The sequence below is a fragment of the Drosophila mojavensis genome, unplaced genomic scaffold, assembly GCF_018153725.1.
Source record: "Drosophila mojavensis isolate 15081-1352.22 unplaced genomic scaffold, ASM1815372v1 contig_74, whole genome shotgun sequence".
Taxonomy (NCBI): domain Eukaryota; kingdom Metazoa; phylum Arthropoda; class Insecta; order Diptera; family Drosophilidae; genus Drosophila; species Drosophila mojavensis.
The window spans coordinates 24,209,198-24,229,581 of record NW_025318899.1 but is presented as its reverse complement, the minus strand read 5'-3'; the positions used below and the strand labels follow the sequence as shown (position 1 = coordinate 24,229,581).

At 41.8% G+C, this 20,384-nt stretch overlaps 7 protein-coding genes across 9 annotated transcripts; 3 read left to right on the top strand and 4 right to left on the bottom strand.

Moving 5' to 3' along the window:
- Nucleotides 1-162: 162 nt before the first annotated feature.
- LOC6583499 (cysteine and histidine-rich protein 1 homolog) lies at nt 163-7,081 on the top strand. 2 transcript variants are annotated; one of them, XM_044010394.1, is made up of 8 exons: nt 163-1,040; nt 5,184-5,290; nt 5,390-5,504; nt 5,570-5,693; nt 5,766-5,918; nt 5,973-6,250; nt 6,314-6,414; nt 6,471-7,081. In XM_044010394.1, the coding sequence occupies exons 1-8, from the start codon at nt 675-677 to the stop codon at nt 6,496-6,498; spliced, it is 1,272 nt and encodes a 423-aa protein (XP_043866329.1). In that variant the 5' UTR covers nt 163-674; the 3' UTR covers nt 6,499-7,081. The 2 variants fall into 2 exon arrangements, with proteins under 2 accessions (XP_043866329.1, XP_002009167.1); XM_002009131.4 differs by having other exon boundaries at nt 166-1,040; nt 5,184-5,242.
- A 390-nt stretch (nt 7,082-7,471) lies between these two features.
- LOC6587057 (protein FAM207A) lies at nt 7,472-8,335 on the bottom strand. Its single transcript, XM_002012607.4, has one exon. The coding sequence runs from the start codon at nt 8,245-8,247 to the stop codon at nt 7,702-7,704; it is 546 nt and encodes a 181-aa protein (XP_002012643.1). The 5' UTR covers nt 8,248-8,335; the 3' UTR covers nt 7,472-7,701.
- A 129-nt stretch (nt 8,336-8,464) lies between these two features.
- Nucleotides 8,465-10,278, top strand: LOC6583497 (cyclin-dependent kinase 8). The gene is made up of 2 exons (XM_032730840.2): nt 8,465-8,817; nt 8,872-10,278. Exons 1-2 carry the CDS (start codon nt 8,687-8,689, stop codon nt 10,115-10,117), a joined length of 1,377 nt encoding a protein of 458 aa, XP_032586731.1. The 5' UTR covers nt 8,465-8,686; the 3' UTR covers nt 10,118-10,278.
- LOC6583496 (putative glycerol kinase 5) lies at nt 10,187-12,408 on the bottom strand. 2 transcript variants are annotated; one of them, XM_002009128.4, is made up of 6 exons: nt 12,087-12,408; nt 11,932-12,025; nt 11,369-11,868; nt 10,863-11,315; nt 10,638-10,801; nt 10,187-10,580 (listed from the first exon to the last, which is right to left on the bottom strand). In XM_002009128.4, the coding sequence occupies exons 1-6, from the start codon at nt 12,192-12,194 to the stop codon at nt 10,304-10,306; spliced, it is 1,596 nt and encodes a 531-aa protein (XP_002009164.2). In that variant the 5' UTR covers nt 12,195-12,408; the 3' UTR covers nt 10,187-10,303. The 2 variants fall into 2 exon arrangements, with proteins under 2 accessions (XP_002009164.2, XP_043866328.1); XM_044010393.1 differs by lacking the exon at nt 12,087-12,408 and having other exon boundaries at nt 11,954-12,025.
- A 392-nt stretch (nt 12,409-12,800) lies between these two features.
- Nucleotides 12,801-14,161, bottom strand: LOC6583495 (CRAL-TRIO domain-containing protein C3H8.02). Its single transcript, XM_002009127.4, has 2 exons — nt 13,813-14,161; nt 12,801-13,717 (listed from the first exon to the last, which is right to left on the bottom strand). Exons 1-2 carry the CDS (start codon nt 13,969-13,971, stop codon nt 13,205-13,207), a joined length of 672 nt encoding a protein of 223 aa, XP_002009163.1. The 5' UTR covers nt 13,972-14,161; the 3' UTR covers nt 12,801-13,204.
- A 132-nt stretch (nt 14,162-14,293) lies between these two features.
- On the bottom strand, nt 14,294-16,657 carry LOC6583494 (sphingosine kinase 1). Its single transcript, XM_002009126.4, has 2 exons — nt 15,641-16,657; nt 14,294-15,574 (listed from the first exon to the last, which is right to left on the bottom strand). The coding sequence occupies exons 1-2, from the start codon at nt 16,567-16,569 to the stop codon at nt 14,560-14,562; spliced, it is 1,944 nt and encodes a 647-aa protein (XP_002009162.1). The 5' UTR covers nt 16,570-16,657; the 3' UTR covers nt 14,294-14,559.
- A 362-nt stretch (nt 16,658-17,019) lies between these two features.
- LOC6583493 (dnaJ homolog subfamily C member 2) lies at nt 17,020-20,366 on the top strand. Its single transcript, XM_002009125.4, has 3 exons — nt 17,020-17,430; nt 17,565-17,710; nt 18,690-20,366. Exons 1-3 carry the CDS (start codon nt 17,183-17,185, stop codon nt 20,249-20,251), a joined length of 1,956 nt encoding a protein of 651 aa, XP_002009161.1. The 5' UTR covers nt 17,020-17,182; the 3' UTR covers nt 20,252-20,366.
- The last annotated feature ends 18 nt before the right edge of the window (nt 20,367-20,384 follow it).

The following is a 20,384-nucleotide window of genomic DNA, read 5'->3' as shown; positions in this document are numbered from 1 at the left end:
TACCAACATGAGTATTACAGCAACGTGGGTGATAACAGTAACCCCAATATGTGCACTGTTAAAAGATACACACACCACGATTGAGTGACTCAATCGTCATAAATATACATACATACATATATGGTAGAACTGATATCATATTTTACCGAGCAGCCCTCGAATTAGTTTTCAAATAATAGTACAAACAAATTATTTTAGTCTATTATATATTTTATATTAATAATAATAATCGGTGAATTATTTGAAGTATTAACCCACCACTAGTGATCATCTAAGCCTCGGAAAAAAGCTTTAATAGATGAACGTAATATTGTTTGAATTGATTGAAGACCACTGTATTATTAACATTCTGCTGGCTTAACATTATGCGCTCATTTTCTGTGAACATACATCTCTCCTCTCATTTTCATTGTGTCTGTGACTTTCAAAGTGGATTGACGTGTTGCGGAAAGTTGAACCGAGAAATTTGAGAGCTAAGAAAGTTGTGAATAGGAAAATCACAAAAGTGCAGTGCATTGGCTGTGTTGTTGGGGAGAGTGTTTGTGTGTGCATATATGCTAGAAAGAAAAAGAGAGGAAGACAATTGGAATAGCTGCAATCGCACATAACTAATTTTTTCAATCAACAAAGTCAGACAAAGAAACACAGACTTGTGATTGCAGCATAAAGGCAATATGTCTACTGTGGAATCCTCTAGTTCGGCAGTTCAGCAGCCACCCTCGTCCACATTGCCAATGTTGGGCGATAATCAAGTGAGCACCATGCAAATGCAAATGCAGGCCTCTACTTCATCAGCGGGAGGAAGCGGTAACATGTCGGTGGGCGTACCGTTAGATACGCAAGGCAGCGGCGAGCCACCTGCTAAGAAGCAGATGCTCGATCCGAACGCAGCCTCTTCCTCGTCGGGCTCATTATCAAGCGGTGGGGGCAGCGGTCCAGCTGGAGCTGGAACCGGAACACACGAGAAACTCGCCTATCGCATCTCGACTGCACTGTGCTGTGCCGTGTGTCTGGATTTGCCCAAAACGGCCATGTATCAGGTGAGTTGACTGTGGCATGAAAACTCAAAAAAAAAAAAAATTAATTTAATTTATAAATATGTACAAAAAAAAGACCAACGTATGTGCATTGAAATGCATATGTGCATTTGCGAGTAAATGCATACATACAGCAGTGTTCTCTATGCGTATGCGTGTATTTGTGACATTTCTCTGTATACAAAACAAATCGAGCAAAAGCAATCGAAAACTCAGCTGTAAGTGGCCACTCCCACCCCACACACCGCCGCTGACCCGTTGAGCGCAGCGCACACAGCTGGGCTCGCCAGTTAGAGAGAGAGCGCGCAAGGCGAGCGCCACATAGCAGAATGTAAGGGAACTTGAGAAAATGAACAGTGTATTTATTTGCTTGCCTATGATTAAATTACAAGAGCCCATTGCCGTTGCCTTGAAAACGACAATGCCACGCACTTGCACCATTTGGCCTCCAACCTTCTTCGTGCAGCTCACCCATTAACTGTTTTCTGTAAATATGTATATATACAGCGCACTCGCTCACACGCATTATGGTTACATAGCATGCAGTTCTCGCCATGCTGCTGCACATTTATTGCGTTTTAGGCGAACAACGACCAAAGCAACCCTGCTCAATTTCAATGCTCACCCCACTGACCCCCACCTTAAAACTATTTGCGCAGTTACATTAACTGTAACACTCTTCTTAACAGCTGCACTACTGCCTTTGCCGCCGTTGCGTCATCGAATTTGTTGTATGCGTTCATTCTTTCTATAGATGAATCTATATATACATATACATATGTATATTATGTATGCATATAAATTTGCATAAACTTATGTATAAACATACATTCATATGTATGTGTGGAGAAAATAGCAAACAGTTTCTCATGGATGCGTTATTTACATATTGTGAAATGGAGCTGTTATGTGTTGTGTTCGTGGCCTATTTTTAGCTGCGTAGTCCGTGCGACCCCCGCTGCGGCGGCGCCATTGCCGACGTCTCGTTTCTCTAAACCCCGCCCGCAATCAAAAAGAATGCTAACGAATGAACGTCAGTATTTGTTTGCTATGTCGACATACATACATATCTACACACACATATGTATGTATGTGCGTATGTATATTGTCATGCAAAAAGCTAATTGCCTGTTTGTCATTTCCTATTCTTTACTGAAATCACTTATATACATATATGTACATACATCATTCATGAATGCAGTGGCTCGTCAGATTTATTGTTGCTGAATTCGGCAACGATGTTTTTAATTTAATAAATAATTGTGCCAATTTATTAACAATCAAAGCTTTACGTAACACGTACAATATGTTTATATTGACGATATATACACACATATATATTTGTATAAACAACTGTGTGTATATATAGCATGTATATACATATGTATGCATGTATGTGCTTCTTAATTCTTGTTGTTTTCACCGTTTCTTTTCTAAGCCTTTTCGCCTTTTTTCAACAGTGCTACGTTGACTATCGCAGACTCTCTGGTTTATTTTCCGTCTCTCTCTTTTTCTCTTCCCTTTTTCTCTTCACACACACACTGACATTCACATATATACACCAATCATAAATATAACTGCGTCATTACTTTGGCCCATCAACTAATACATGAATGCATCATAGGTATCTAATATATTGCTCTTTGTAATTATGTTATAATACAAGTATAATGAATACCAAGAGTTTGGTATGAAATCGTTAAATCCAATGATGTTTGTACATATATATGTATGTACATAGAATTTTGTCGAAAGCACACACATTGAAAATTTCACACATACATTCACGCACACGCATGCATAAGCTCTGTTTCACTCTCGTTTATTTATATTCACGCTCTCTGTTATTGTTTTGCTTTTGCTGGCAGTTGGTGCTCTTCTCGGTGCTGTTATTGACATTCGTCTCATCCTGCTCGCACACACAGCTTACTTAGTAACATAGTCAGCTGTTTGTGAGCAAAGAAAAACATTTGGTAGTTGTTGAGAGAAAAAAAACCTACGACGCATTTTCATCATTGGCCACCAATTGGCATTATTTTTTCAAAAATTTGCATTTTAATGTTGTTGCTGAGAGAGTGGAAGAGCAAATTATGAAAAAAAAAAAAAAATGTGTTGGATGTGTGCAGATTGATATTGTTGTTATTTGGAGTGACCCGTAATCTAAGGCAAACTTGTTTTTCCAGTTTCAGAGGCAATACCTAAAACCTGTAAATTCTAACATCAGTGTGCGTTTCCTTTTACCTGCGCAACAGTTGTTGTTTTTGCTGTAGTTGTTGATATTATCGTCTCCACCAGTCACTACTGTTCTCTGTTTCTTCGATGTTGACAATCGTCTCTACTTGGATACACACACACACACGCACATGAATGCAGACGTATCTACCAAAACATTATCAGCTGGGTTTTGTTGTGAGTTTATTTAAAAGGGGAGCGACAAAAGTGAGCGAGTGAATGAATACACGCGAGCAGAGAGAGTGAGTGAGTGAGTGTAGCAGTTGAAGAGTTTTAATAATACAAATACAAAATTAATAAAACAATTTATACATATTTTGGGGTTTGCTTTAAACAATTGTCACAGCTGCCTATCGCTTACTCTATGTGTGTGTATGCCATAAATATAGCGTTTGCTACGACGTAATGGTTTCTGCTTGAACAGCATTTGGAAGTTCATTCAACCTCAGAGAATGGGAATGCGAATGGAAATGGAAATAGGATTTGGGGTGCAGCAAAAATGCTATCCTGCTCGCACACCCGTCATCATAGGGAAACCTGACAAGAAAGTCAAAGATAAATAACGAACGTGCTCTTATCTCTCAAATAGAAAGATATACATACATATACAGGCAGTTGCAAGTATACATGCATATGTTTGTGTATATATATCGCACATGTCACTCTGTAAATAGAATTTCCAAAAGATCGAACAAGTATGAAGTTTTTATCACGCTTCGGCATTGATAATTGACGGATCGTCGCGTTGTCTCGTGTCGCGTCTCATGGCCCGCATTCTTTGCAAATCCAATGAGAATCGTATAATAGAAGCAGCCATCCGGGTCGTCAGATCTGACCTTTTCCAGTCATATATTTTCATTATCTCGCTCTCTCTTTCCACTCTCTTTTCGACTGATCCCTGGCAATTGGATGGAACACTACCCCTATTCCTACAGTAATGATTTCGTATCATTCATTTCACACACTTTTTTTTTTTTCGTCTCCAAAATTGGGAAAAAAAATTAATTAAAAAATTATGTATAGTATATATTTCCTTTGATTTTCATCACCATAGAGTCATGGACCTATGGAGTTTTTTTACGCTCCAGCCTATGCTTAACTGTAGACCATTAACATCTCTTTCTCTATCTCTCTCTCTCCTCTATATTAACTATTTCTATCTCTCTAATGAATAATCTAGTTAAGTCAACTTAATATATACATACAAAGATGAAACTTTTTACCAACTTAGCTAACTCTTGTAAGCACACACACACACATACACACTTTGCCACTAGTATTGTAATTAAATCTTACTGCTAAGTATCTAAAATACCTTTAGCCTATTTGAGATAAATCGTCAGTAACTGTAAACTGTTGATATATAATTGAAATGTACAAATAGAAAAATATGAAAAGAAAACAAAACAATGAAAAGTAATTTCAATAAATTTTGCAACGAGTGCAAATTGTTAAACTCAAAACTGAATACAAAATAAGCGTTTTTATTTCACAAAAAAAAAAAAAAAAATTGAGAACCCCCCACAGGAACCACCCATTCAATCCATCAATCCAACCATCCAATCATTTCAAAATTTCTTGCTCCTGCTAATATCAGCTAGTCCGATCCGGAATCCCTCTTCACCAAATTTTTAATATCCTCCCACATTTCACACCCTCTTCATCCATCTTCAATTTTTGCAAAATAGAGTATTTGACTAATAGCAAATTTTTCTTCTTTTTTCTTTAATTGCAGGTTAATTTTTATTCCACTTTTTTTTTAGTTCTACTACATACAACACACATACGTATATATTTATGCATATGTATGCAGATGTATAAATATATATACTTTTAAATCTTTTAACATATATATCCCTGACATGCGCCCGCACTAAAACCTCTCTGGTTTTCACTCTGCTCTCTTTATTTTAGTGCCAAATGGGTCACCTGATGTGCGCCGCCTGCTTCACCCACCTCCTGGCGGACGGACGGTATGAAACACAAAAGCGCAAAATAAACGACTTGAAAAATTATTTACTGTGATTTGACCAAACACTTAACCTTTCGACCTGCCCAAATTGCCCAATAATCTAAAACTTTTCCTCTTTCTTTCCTATATTTCATATATTTTCCTGCAGCCTACGAGATCAGATAGCCACGTGCCCGAACTGCCGTGTGGAAATATCAAAGAGCACCGCATCCCGTAATCTGGCTGTGGAAAAGGCGGCTTCCGAATTGCCTAGCGAATGTCAGGTAAGCAAGTATAGACGATCTCATATCCTGGTCTGGACTAACAATTTTCCTTTTCTAATTTTCAGTTCTGCAACAAAGAGTTTCCATACAAATCTCTGGAACGTCATGAGCAGCACGAGTGTCAGGAGCGACCCACAAAATGCAAATACCATCGTATTGGCTGCCAGTGGCGTGGACCTTATCACGAGAGTGTGTATCTATGCCAATATATAGGAAAGTCTATGTATACCAATAATTCATAAACTTCTTAATCTCTTACAGCAACTGAACACGAACGCAACTGCTTGCATCCCCAAAAATCTGGCTATGAGGTGATGGCCGCCTTGGAGGCCCATGATGTCAAGATCAAAGAGGAAAAGAAAATGTTTAATACATTGATAGATCTGCTGAGCTACGAGAAAATCATATTTAACGGCAAGTGAAGCATCTACAATTCCTTTCTACTCTTTAATGACCATGGCAATACAGATCTACAGATGAAACCGTATCGCACAGATGAGTATGTGCACAAGCTGTTCTATGAAACGGCCCGTTTCTCAGCATTCAACCAGCAGTGGGTGGTGAAGGCGCGCATCAATAACAGCCAGCGAGATCCGCATCAGTCGAACGAACGAACCATCACCTATCAGCTAATACTGAAGACGAAAACCAGCACTCCAATGAGCATCCATTTCTTTGCACTCAAAGGTCCCTTCTCGGACATGAAGGTCTCCACGCAAATATATAAGCACGAGTTTACGGAAACGGTACAATAATATTTACATTGCTCGGGGAATATCTATAAACATACAATTCATCCTCCATTCCAGAGCACTGAGAGTGATTATTACGTGCTACCCTTGCCTGATGGCAACAGCACGGGCTCCAGCGAATGCAATCGTATGCTGGCCAACAAAGGGATTAATTTCCGGTGCGTTAAGTATATGAGCACTTAAATCATATTTATCTCATAACTTTTCTTTACAGTTTACTGATGTTTCTGCTGAATAAGTAAACCGATCGTTACATGCTAGTAGTACAGATTTTTCAACCTAGTTTAAGTTTGTTGTTTCTAACTCATAAATGTGCAAAAACTAGATATAGCCAAAATATATAAGAATATATATTTTCTATCTCTAAATGTACATGTACTTTCAAATAACTAAAAATGAAAAAAAAAAAAAAAAAAAAATTAAAGTAAAATGAAAAGCGAAAAATCACCTTACCCCTTAATACTAACAATGACGATAGAACTGTAACGCGTTAGGTTGTAATTGTGACCTAAGTTTAGATGAGTTTTAAGCTTTATATTGCTGGCAAAGAGAATAAGTAAATAATGTCCCACACATGCGATATATTTAATTGTAAGACAGATATAAATTAATGTAAATGAGACGTTTCCTGATTATGTTTAAACACAGAGCCATATTCATAAATCTACTAATATATATGTACATTATATAGATCAATATACAAAGAGGATACAGCTACTTTATATGTATACCACGTACGTGATTTATATGTATCGAGTACATCAGAAATGCCATTTGAAAACACTAATTCAATAATAATTTCAATAAATACAAAAACTATGTTAATCCATGATGGATAATTTGTGTGAAGTGTGACTCTAAAAAATATATAAAATATTTTATTGATCTCACTCGAATAAACAAATACAAAATCTTGTTTGCCCTCAATGTGCGGTTTGAAATATGATATATGTAGAAAGCGCACATTTGGAGCTCAAGCCGTAAAAATAAAGCTTACAAATAATATAAACATACATATATATCTATAGGAATTTGATCGAAGCAGATTTGAATTTCGTGCTAAGTACACTGTAAGAAAACAACACCAAGCTATCTGAACCTAACAGAGTTTATAACGCTTTATGGCTATGATATAGAATCTGTACTGTAAAGTCGAAAGCTAAACAAGGAAACTAATTGCACTGCAGCTCTCCCATTTGCTTTATTTAAAACAAGTTTATATTCAAAACTCTCTTTAATTGCATTCTGTTGACATCCCCCTTAGTTTATAATGCTTACATTTACATTTATGTGTGTAATATTTATATGCATCGTTAAATGATAAAGCTAAACATATATGTATGTATAAATATACATATATTAATATACACATATTAATGATATTTCTTAATAAATAAAATGAACGTGCAAAGGCAATATTATCATGTGTTCAATTTCTTGATTCTCTATTCCATGTCCTCATCTTCCATCACCTGATACCTGTTGCGTACGTGATTCGCAACTATCTCACGGGGATTCTTTTTGAAGTTTTTGTCTTTTATTAGCTTCTCGAATGATCGGACTTTGTTTACATATTCGTTGCGTTTCTTCTTGATCTTCTTTTTGGCACTCAATGTCTCAGCTTCTTCCACGATACCATCTTTTTTCTCTTTCTTTTGGGCTTTTACCAACTTGTACATCTCGCCTAGGGATGGCAGCGCATCTCGCAGGGGCTTTAAATCGCCTACAACTTTGGTTTTCTCTCGAACTTTGCGTGCCTGCTCTTCCTTTAACTCCTTCTGTATTTCTCCGAAGCGTTTTAGCAATTTTGAGTGTTTTTCTGCAGACTTCTCTTTTTTTGATATGGTCTTCTTTGGAGAGAGGGTCTTGTGTAGCAATTTATCCTGGCGATTTTCTTTATTTAGTTTCGCCTGTATTTGCTGAACCTTTTGCTTCGCCGCTCCTACAGCACTCTTGGCTTTCGCTCGTATATTTCTTTTAGTTTTTGCCATTTCTTTTATTGTTTAATCAAAGTATGCGGAGTTGAGCGTTGTTTCTATTTTTTTGGGCTCACGTTTTATTTTGTTTTCAGATATCGACATTTGATTTGCCCAACAGCTGATATATCGATATTTTGTAACAATTGATGCTTAATACGATTATAAAAATCACGTCTATATCGTAAATAATGTAGGCGAGTACTTTGATGAGCTATAATTTAATAATATAATAATTTAATAATAATTATAAATAATAACCTGAGCTGAACATTATTAAGTTATCTTAAGACTTCGTTTTAATATGTTTGCTTACTGTACATCATTCAGTGAACGTGGCGCAGTTACTTGGGTATTCAAACATAAGTTTTGTCCATCTCTAATATAAATGCAATTTTGTTTGCTTGTAAACAGCTGTGATTGCGGTTAAGGTAAATACAAAGTTTTGCTGAAAATGGATTACGATTTTAAGATGAAAACCCAAATGGAGCGAACAAAGGTTGAAGATCTGTTTAACTATGAGGGCTGTAAGGTGGGCCGTGGCACCTACGGTCATGTGTACAAGGCCAAGTGGAAAGAGACCAGGTAAGCAAAAGAAAGCTAGCAAAGTATTTACATTCTGATTCTTGATTTCTGCAGCGATGGCAAGGAATACGCTCTTAAACAGATAGATGGCACAGGTCTCTCTATGTCCGCTTGCCGTGAGATTGCTCTGCTACGCGAGCTGAAACACCAGAATGTTATAGCGCTTATTCGAGTCTTCTTGTCACACAATGACCGGAAGGTGTTTTTGCTGATTGACTATGCGGAGCATGATCTGTGGCATATCATCAAGTTCCATCGTGCAGCCAAGGCCACCAAGAAGCATGTGGTTGTGCCGCGCGGCATGGTCAAGAGCCTTTTGTATCAGATTCTGGACGGCATTCATTACCTGCACAGCAATTGGGTTTTGCACCGTGATCTGAAACCAGCGAACATTCTCGTAATGGGCGACGGCAACGAGCGGGGGCGTGTCAAAATTGCCGACATGGGCTTTGCACGTCTCTTCAATGCTCCTCTGAAGCCACTGGCAGATCTGGATCCGGTGGTGGTTACCTTTTGGTATCGAGCGCCAGAGCTTCTGCTAGGTGCACGTCATTATACGAAAGCCATCGACATTTGGGCTATTGGATGTATTTTCGCAGAGTTGCTGACGTCGGAACCTATCTTCCATTGTCGGCAGGAGGACATTAAGACAAGCAATCCGTACCATCATGATCAGCTGGACCGCATATTCAATGTAATGGGCTTTCCGCAGGACAAGGACTGGGAGGACATCAAAAAGATGCCAGAGCACCATACACTGATTAAGGACTTCAAGCGCTCCACCTATTCTGCCTGCTCCCTGGCCAAGTATATGGAACGTCACAAGATTAAGCCCGATAGCAAAGCATTTCATCTACTGCAAAAGTTGCTGTTAATGGATCCCAACAAACGCATAACATCTGAGCAAGCGATGCAGGACCCATATTTCCAGGAGGAGCCACTGCCGACGCAGGACGTCTTCGCCGGCTGCCCCATACCGTATCCCAAGCGTGAATTCCTCACCGATGACGACCAAGAGGACAAGTCGGACAACAAGCGCCAACAACAGCAGCAGCAGCAGCAGCAACAACAACAACAACAGCAGCAACAACAACAGCAACAACAACAGCAACAACAGCAGCAGCAACAGCAACAGCAAATGAATCCCAATGAACCGAATGCCAAGCGCGTTCGGCTATCAGGCGCTGGCAACCAACAGGATTTCCATCATCAGCAACAGCAGCAGCAGCAGCAGCAGCAACAACAACAGCAACAAATTATCTTCAATCAACAACAAAACTTCCAGCAACGATTCAACTGAAATGCAAGTCTTAAGGAAGTTAAGTCAATATAGAACTCGTGTTGGAAAGTAATCTATTCCATTTGGCCCTTTTACATTTACAATAATTTATAGATTTTTTTATAACAACTTTAATGTAAGAAAACAATTCACACAAACAAATTAAATGTTCTTAAGCGTAACTATTTCAATAGTCTTTTTTGTGTCCTAGTACCAGCCGCTAAAGCGTTCAATGGCTCGACTCCATTTTTGCATGCGGTTGGCGATCGAATCGAACTGCTTTGGCTGTGGCTCGAAAATACGCTCCACATGGCGAAAGCGTTTGAGATCGTCGAGCGTGTGCCAAATGCCATGATTAACGCCTGCTAGAAAGGTGGCGCCCATTATACTAGACTCGGAGCAGTCGGCGCGCTCCACGCGCAGACCGCTGGCATCTGCCAAGAACTGGCAAACGAAATCATTGCGCGAGACGCCGCCGTCCACTCTGGAAAATAGTTAATGATTATGAAACTCGAGTCGAATGCTGATGTCACTGCCTTACTTAATGACTTTCAGTTTGTGTCCCGTTTCGTGCTCCGCTGTCTCAATCAGCTGCACCACACGAAACACGATGCTCTCCAGCAGCGCACGCACCAGGTGCGCTTTGGTTGTGGACGGTGTCATGCCAATGAAGCCACTGGCGGCGCGATAGTCATTCACTGGCGGCTGGATAGACGTAACAGATATGAAATTAAATACATTGGACTCTATTTCTCTATGTACTCACACCCAATCCGCTAAAGGCGGGCATAAAGTAAACATCGTTAGTGTCTGGCACTGATTCAGCTATGGCGGCGGTCTCAGCGGGCGATTCGAACAGTCCGCAGGATTGCGCCCATGTCACCACCGTTCCAAAGTCGTGGGCAGCACCTTCGATGCAGTAGATCGTGTCGATCTGCTTACTAGCACGCTTCAGCTGCCAAGCTACCAGTGGATACATTCCGCTAATCACAGCCTTGCAATCTGGCCCGGTCACAAGGTTTAGGAACGCGCCTGTACCCATGGTGATCTTCACATTGCCTGTGGCGAAGCACTGCGAGCCCCACATGGCAGCCGTCTGATCACTGAGGGAGGCAGCAATGGGAATCTTAGTGTTGTTCCATTCCTGCCCAAATGTCGAAGGATGCACGTATCCGAAATCCCTGTAGCTATTCTCAACCACGCGAGGCAAAACGCTGGACTATAAGAATGGGAACTATTGAATGGAATCAGAAATAAATGCTCTCCACTTACATCGATGCCGAACATCCAGCGCACAAGTGGCGACCAGCTGAGAGTAAAGGGATCGTACAGACCGGTGGCAGTGCTTGAGGTAATATCGGTTATATGTGCTACATCTGGATCAAGACCGTTGCCGGACCGCAGCTTGTACAGTATCCACGAATCGAGTAGCTCCAGGCGCGCCTTCTTTTCGTGCAGTGCCCGCTGCAGTTGCTTGTTGTGAGCAATCTCATAAAGCAGACGTGGCGTCACCTGGCCATTCATCAGCTTGAGCACACTGCCAGCCAAGAAACGCGCTTGTCTGGTCAGCAGGTACAGGGAGTAGGAGAATCCATTCATGAAGCGTAACAAGCAGCTGGAATTCCATTGCTGGACCAGCTCGTCCGCGCGCAAGTCCTTCCACGTGATGAAATTGTGATAGTATTCTTTGGTCCTGTGGTTCCACGTTAAGAACGTGCACCGCTGCGTCGATATTGTGAGGCAGCTGATATCTGCTGGTGTCAGCTTTGCGTCTGCAGCAGATTAAAGATAAGCCATTGTATATGTGGGGGGCACTACTAATCTCAAGTACTTACTGTGTATCGATTCTCTAATCACCTTGACTATCTTACGCCATAAGCCCTCGGGTTCTATCTCGAAATAGCCCGGCTGTGGATTTAATAGCTCAACCTACAAATATCATACAGTTAAATGGTTCTCAACTTTGCCCGCCGCCACTTAATTAACTCACTGCATCCGCTGCCGACCCCTCGACCGCGCAGTTCTCATCGAGCACGAAGCACCGCAAATACGTCGTCCCAACGTCCAATGCTGCGATATGAGCTTTCATTGCTGTCATTTTGTAGCCGCCGTTGCCGCTGCTGCTGCTGCTTCTCGGAGCACACTTCGTTATTTACTGAAGCTTAAAAGCCGATCGCTGGCAAACTAAATTTGCGCTGCTCTTTGGGCATAGTCGTTTCATTTTGCTGCCTCGTAATCAACTACTCTAGTTTCCGATAATAAACTTGACCACTTGGTGTCAATCATGGTGACGAGTTAATGTGCAGGTGTCCAAATTCACACGCAGCAGGCGCTCATTCCATATGAGCAGGTGACGTCACACCTTAAGTCTATTGCTCTCAAATACAAAACCTGTAACATTACTGTACATTACTGTGTAATTACTAACAATAGCTGCATTAGGTTTGTGAGTATTATTTGCATATCATAAATAAAAGTTGTCTTCATAAGCTAGTTGATTAAAATTAAATCTATATCACTCGCCTACTTGAGATTAAACAAGACTGTGCGATACCCTACTTCATTAAGAAACTTTTCTTTGATAAGTGAGTTGCCACATCTTTAGCATTACTTTCTGTAAGCAGACTGGCAGCACAGTTCAGTGCGCACAATTCATAAACATTCAAAATTGTTATCTTGATGGTATAGAGTAACAATAACAACATTTAATACGTTTTCTGTTTATTGAGATAAGGAGTAGTAAATATAGAGCACTCTATCAACTTGTGGCCTACATGGTTCCCAGTCAACAATCGCATTCAATTTTTTTTTTACAACTTTATTATACATATACATATATAGATATATAGACATATACCAATAATAATATTACTCATTTAAACAACGCTACACGACAAAGACATTCAGTTATAAACAATATATGCACGTAAATAATACGAACTATGTAAAAGCTTTCAGAAGCCTCGTGCTGCATAGATAGTAAATACAGTCATTTAGGTACTGGTTTCTAATAGGTACACGTTGTCTCGAGTTGCAGTATAATGTCAAAGGTGCCTCATTTAGAGATATGTATGCCTACAACTACTTATAACAATGCTCCCCATTTCTTTACATATCTGTCGGAAGTATATCCGGAATTAGATATTGACATAGATCCACCTCACTGTTAACAAACTTCACCTTCTTGGCGGTGTTGTCATCGAGCAGCATGCGAATGGCTGGCCATACGGTCGAGAAGATGCCAGGTGCATTTATGATTAGGCAAACGCCCAATCGCTCCGGATAGTGTTTGCCGAGCAGCCAGATAAGATTCTGCACCAGCTGATAGTCCATGCACGCTGTGCTGAACTCAGCCAGATCGAAGACAATGCACAGGCGGTCTGTGACCTCCTCGAAGCACTTTTTGCATGCCTCCTCCAGAATGTAGACAATGAATCGCGTCAACTCGTCAATGTCGCGCGCCGAAGAGCTATGATTTTTGGCTGGAATATAAATGACGGGACGGCCAATGCAATCCCGATGCCGCAAGACCCGTGCCTTGTTCTCCAAGTGGCTACGGTCCATTTCGTTCAGTTTGGCCACGCCATATGATTCACGCCACTTGTTCGTCTTCAATATGGCCTATAAGGGTGGGTGGCGAAAGGTTAACCATATGTGCATAATGTGTATAAAAGTCAATGTCAAGATGTGGGCGTGTGGGCGTGAAAATAACTCACTTGGAATGCGTCATCTGTAGTCTTAAAGGCGCGCAGATAACGCCGCAGTGAAAACTCATTCTGATATTGATTTGGGTCTGCGTCAGCTATGAGCTTCATTCGCTGCTTCAGGTCCTTCAGATCTTGCTCGTTAATTGGCGCCAGCTCCTCCGCTGACATATTGTGTCAATTATTTTATTAACGATGGCCTTGGCTGGCAATAAATCTTAGCTCCTGTGCCAAGTCAGTGTCTATTGTGAAATCTCACTTGCTATTCAACGTTCTACCCACCGCATCAACTAAATTGTTGTCCGGAAATTATTTTTTCACTTTTTCCTATTGCGTTTCAATTAGGCTATCGATAAGTTTTAATTTGACAGGGTTGCCTGAGCTTTAAAAAAAAAACAGCTGTTACGTTTGAAATGATTATGAAGCGCTTACTTTTGCCACTACTGCTTTTGCTCAGCTCGTTACATTTGCCCACAGATGAAAACAGCTTTACTTACATACATACATAGATATATGTTTATATTTATTTGTTTCTAACTGCAATCATTATAATAAATATTAACAAGAAGAGTTACAAAAACGTGTACCAGCATTAATATAAAAATCATTCTCTTGTGCATGCATCCACCGAGACGCACGCAGCCAAATATAATAACAAATATTTACCTACACCTACTTATTCAAATGCAGAGATTCCCATTATTGATTAGTTATTGCTTGAATGTACGATCGTTGCTGGAAATACATATTCGTTTGTTCTTATTTTGGTATCATGACACGCGAAATGCCCGGCAGTATCTCTGCCTGAAGTGGACCAAATTCTATTTGTTCGCCATCGACGGTGATGATGCCGTGATTGTCGTACGGCTCCAAGCGGAATGCGCGCACCTGCAGCACCTTTATATACTGGTTGTTTTTCTCAGGCAGGTGACTGCCCGTGCTCATGTTGTAGAGAAAGCTGAGCAAGTGTGGACGGCTGATGCCGCCGCGAATCAAAACTAAAAATATTTTGCCATCGTTCAATTGGGCTTTGGGTGCAAAGTGGCAATCGATGCCGAGATGAGATTGGTAGATGGCGTGCATCATAATGAATTCGCCCTCCTCCACCAGCCAGCCCGCAGCCTCGGGCAATGGTTCGTCAAGTCCCGGCAGGCTTGTACCTGGGCCAAAATTAGGATAGCCCTGCTCCAATTTAGTGCCCGCCGAAATCGACGGTTGAGTGAATTCGCTGTCATCCGCCACGCTGTGATAGATACTCTCTGATATGGAATAATAGCAGCTGCGGCGTGAGCCGCCCGACAGCCAGCTGTCGCAGCGCGAGCGGAATGATTGATTGATGGAAGTCTCCAGCGAAATGACATCCTCGAACTCTTGCGGCAGAAACTCCATGGAACGGTGGTTGCTGGCATTGGACAGTTTATCGATATGCATTGTGCAGCTGCGGCTGGATTGCATTTTTCGCATCTGTTCCGACTGCAGCAGCGGCGTTTCCAGCGACTCCTCTGCCTCATCGGCTAGCAAATAACTGATCTTACCATTATAGGTTCGCAAATTTGCCCATCGATAGAGTGTCCAGATGGTGAAGCGTTGGTAGCCAAACATCCGGATACACTCACTCTCAATGTCCACGTCCGAGATGAGGCCCCAGCCGATCGACAGGAACGAAAACATGACGCGGTTCTTAACCTCCACACGCACCACGTCCATGGGCGAAGTGCGACCACTGATGGCTGTCAGAGCGGCACCTAGTACAGGATTACTGAAGTATGGTTCACTGCAAGCAGGAACAGAGATTAGTAATTGTATCAAACGGAAACACCTGCGGGTATCACCCACTTACTTGTAGCCATGCGCAATGGAGCGTGCCAGACCATTGCCAGAGCCGCAAGGAATAATGGCCAGGGCAAGGCTGTCCATCACTTGAGCCCAATCAGCGCGGCAGAGCAGTCCGTTGATTACCTCGTGGAACAGTCCGTCGCCGCCAACGGCTAAAATGGTGCACCACTCATCCAGACGGCGAGTGCTCATAAATTCGATTGCATAGTTGGAATGCTTAGTTACAAACAAATCGTAAGGTACTTCGGCTTCGTTGAGAATCGGTGCGACACTCGTATTGAATACTTCGCGTGCATTGCCAGAGCCAGACTTAGGATTGAGGAGCACCAGGATTCGGCGACGACGCGGCTCGCCTATATTCTCCACAAAGATGGGCTCCAGCGTTTGATGCAACTGCCAGCGCAAGGCACGATACCAGCGATCAGCCTCTCGCATGTTATCCTCGAATGTATCAAAGGATCGAAACCGAAGCGTCAGCACTGTCCGCTCCCTGTGCAGGCTGCTGCGAAGGCTCTTCTTCTTCAGCACGTAGGCGAACAAGTACAAATAGGCGCTGCCGTCGCCCACGTCGGTCGCGTTCTCTTCCTTGCTGGCCATGCTACACTTGCTGGGCGTGCCCTTGCGACCGGAGCCCGCAGCTGGAGTGCCCGGATTGACGCAGGCGCAGCCTGCCAGATTTCGAGGCGACTTTTTCATGCGCATGCAGCGTGCTCCAATGATATCACATATTTTGACCTTTTGCTCTTTGATTATGACACCACTGGGAGATTCGCGTTGCAGAGTAAATCCTGTGGCATCCAGACGCACACGAAATACGTGGCTGCCCTTGCGCTGGCTGGTGTAGAAAGTATCAGAAACATTGTGAAGGTCATCGTCTGCCTTGTTCGGTGTGGAGATAGCGGAGTCAGTGCTCCTCTCCTGAGATTTATTCATGTTTGATAGAGATTCTCTTTAAGCAGCATTTTTTATTTACTTAAACTATTAAAACTGGGGTACTCCCATATATGCAAGAGACATAAAAGTGCTATCGATAGCTATCGGTATACTGCACTAATTTTTCCCAACATATTTTTGTTTTTAATTGTTTCATCACTAATTAAACACCTTTGAAAAAGTTTCTTTATATAGACACATATTTGCATTTATATAATCATTTAAATGTGCAATTTAGATAGAAGGCATACGATTAGCCAGTTAATTACTTCACAAAGATAACTGTCAGTATATATATTTTTTATTTTGGCTTAATTGTTTGCCGACATTTGGGATTCTTGGTAATCGACCAGCCACCACATGAAGTTTAATTAACGATTTACACAATCGGTGTTGGTAAAGATTGCTAGTATTGTGCCTATCGTATCGCAATCGCACTTAACTATGCTTTTTTTTGTCGCTTGCCTACACTTAGCTCAAGCATGCGGTAGTGAAGTGAATTAATTACACACTTTTCGGGTTGTCCAAACAAAATTCGAGGTAGTGCAGTGTGCTTTATGTAATTTGATGCAATTAGTTTTTGCAACACGATACACACTTCTACACACCTATAATGACTAACAGCATAGAAATTGAGTGCTCTGCGCTGAAAGTAGCGCGTCATAAAATCGAACGCGTTGGTTGCGCATATTTTAACGCACGCCGCCAAATTGGCGATGCGAACGGCGTCGAGCGCAGCGACTCTGATGAGAAATTGGCGGGCGCTGGCGAGGATGTCGACATAAGCTACCTCAAGTCCCTTGATCCCAAAGAATGGAAGGATCAGGATCATTACAGCGTTCTTGGCCTTGGCAAATTAAGGTGCGTTTATCTGTTAATGTGTGCAAACGTGTGTGGGTATGCGTTAGAGAGAGAGAAAGGGAGAGAATGCGTGTGTGTGTGACCGTGTGCACGTGTATTAACTGAATTAACTTATTTTGCACACACATACACAGATACGAAGCAAGCGATGATGACATTCGGAAGGCCTACAGACGAATGGTGCTGCTGCATCATCCGGACAAGCGGAAAGCCAAAGGAGAGGAGGTGATTACGGATGACGACTACTTCACATGCATAACAAAGGCCTACGAAATACTTGGTTGGTAGTCGATATATCTTAACAAATAATTGTGCATTAGATTTTGCAGCTGTTACAGTTGAAGAAATTATCGAGGATAAATAATAGTATCGAAGAATAGCATATGCATAGACACTTGGATAGAGATATATCCAAATGACTAATTATAGTCTACTTTACATAGTGTGTATTCTTGATGATTCGGTATATTTAAATACGTAATTGTAGCTTAAATTTGTTGTACAGCTGTTCAAATAAACCAGATAAATAATAGTGTAGAAGAAGAATAGAATATGTGCATATGAGTGGAAGATGTATGTAAGGTAGGAGATATATGTAAATAAATACTTGTAGTTTATATATTTTCAAATATGTGAGATAATAATAGTACAAAAAGAATATATCCTAGTGATACGATATATCTAAAAGCAGTGGATATATCTTAGAAAGTGTAGCGTAGAAAATATGTATACATATATATGGGTGGATATTCGATATATCTAAACAAGCAATTATAATTGCTTTAGCTATGTACGCGAGAAGGTCAAAATATTTTAAATAAACTATAAAGCACATACTGGCTATGTGTGAAGTATGCATATAAATATTTTATATAGGATATCATCTAGTATATACAATAGAGTCCGGTTATAACGATTCCGCTTAAAGCGTCCGCACGGTAATTACAGCGAATTATATGGTTATATCGTTTTCCAGGCACAATGACGGTTCCTTCAGCGTCACTATATCTGGACTCTACTGTGTATTATAAAAAATATTTTTAGAGCATTTAGATGTCGTATTAATGTTACGTCACATATGTATTGTATTTGCTTGCTAATGTCTTATATCAATGCTAAATGTAGAGAGAGAGAGGCCTCAGAATTGCCCCGTTTGTTGTTTTAGCAATATTAATATAGATTTAAATATAAGTCTAAATACACATAAGTATAATTATATTAATTTGACTAATTAATACATCGAAATTTTGCTATTGCAGGCACCCCAAAAACACGCCGTAGCTACGACTCAGTGGATCCCGAATTTGACGACGGTTTTCCCTCACAATCGGATATCGATAACAATTACTTTGAATCGTTTAATAAGTATTTTAATTTGAATGCGCGTTGGAGCGAAAAGCCAAATGTGCCGCCGTTTGGCGACGTGGATGCCAAGCGAGAGGATGTCGAACGGTTTTACAATTTCTGGTACGACTTCAAGTCATGGCGCGAGTTCAGCTACCTGGACGAGGAGGACAAGGAGAAGGGTCAGGATAGGGACGAGCGTCGCTGGATCGAGAAGGAGAACAAGACGGCGCGCATCAAACGCAAAAAAGAAGAGATGACTCGTATTCGCGCCTTGGTCGACTTGGCTTACAACAACGACAAGCGAATCCAGAGATTTAAGCAAGAGGAAAAGGATCGCAAGGCGGCAGCCAAGCGAGCCAAAATGGATGCTGCGCAGGCCCAAAAGGCCGAGCAGGAGCGGGCGATACGTGAAGCGGCGCTCGCCAAAGAGAAGGCGGAGAAGGCCGAGCAAAAGCGTATCGAACAGATTCGTATTGAGCGTGAACAGCAGAAAAAGGTGCTCAAAAAGGAGCGCAAGACTCTGCGCGACAAGGTCAAGGATTGTAAGTACTATGCCAAAAATGACAAGGATCAGCTGAAGCACATGGAGGGCACAGAGAAGATATGCGAAACCTTCAACTTGGCGGAGCTACAGGCGTTGAACAAGGCCATGGAGACCAAGGGTAGGGAGTCGTTCATTGCGGCGCTGCACACCGCCGAGCAGAAGATCGCCGCCGAGCTGGAGGAGCTCAACATAGCGCATCAGAAGAAGCAAGTGAACAATACGCCTAAGACGGGCGTTAAGGAGGTGAAAAAGAGCGAACTCTGGAGCAATGAGAACGTGCAGCTGTTGATCAAAGCGGTTAATCTGTTTCCCGCTGGCACTGCCCAGCGCTGGGATGTGATTGCCACTTTCATCAATCAGCACTGCAGCGGAGGCTCTAGCCCGGTAACTGCGCGCGATGTGCTCAACAAGGCGAAGGCGCTGCAGAACAGCGATCACTCCAAAAGCTCTCTCAAGACCCAGGCCAATGAAGGGGCTTTCCAGAGCTTTGAGAAATCCAAGAAAGAGGTCCAGACAACGAACGATATTACGCTAGGTGAGTCGCCGGCAGAGAGTAAAGAGAACCACAAACAGAATGGAGGCGTCAGTCAGAACAATCAGAAACAGCAGCAGCAGCGGCAGCAACAGCAACAGCAACAACAGGTACAGCAGCAGTCGGAGTCGAAGCAGAATGGTAGCGCTGTAGGAGCTCCAGCCAGCACGCCGGCAACCACTCCGACTACGAATGGCATCGCATCGAAGACATGGACAAAGGAAGAGCAGGCTTTGCTGGAGCAGGCCATCAAAACGTATCCGACCACAACACCAGATCGCTGGGATTGCATTGCGGCCTGCATACCCAATCGCAGTAAAAAGGATTGCTTGCGCCGTGTCAAGGAGCTCGTTGAACTCGTCAACTCGAAGAAGGAGGCTCAGGCAGCTGTCAAATGAGTTGAGCCACGTGCGTTGCCTTACGCGTTCTCCTCTGCCCTAGCTGCTGTGTCCAATATACATATTATTTAAATAAATAAACTTAAAACAGTTTTGAACGTTTAGCGAAAAGTTACATTCAGATGATTTTATG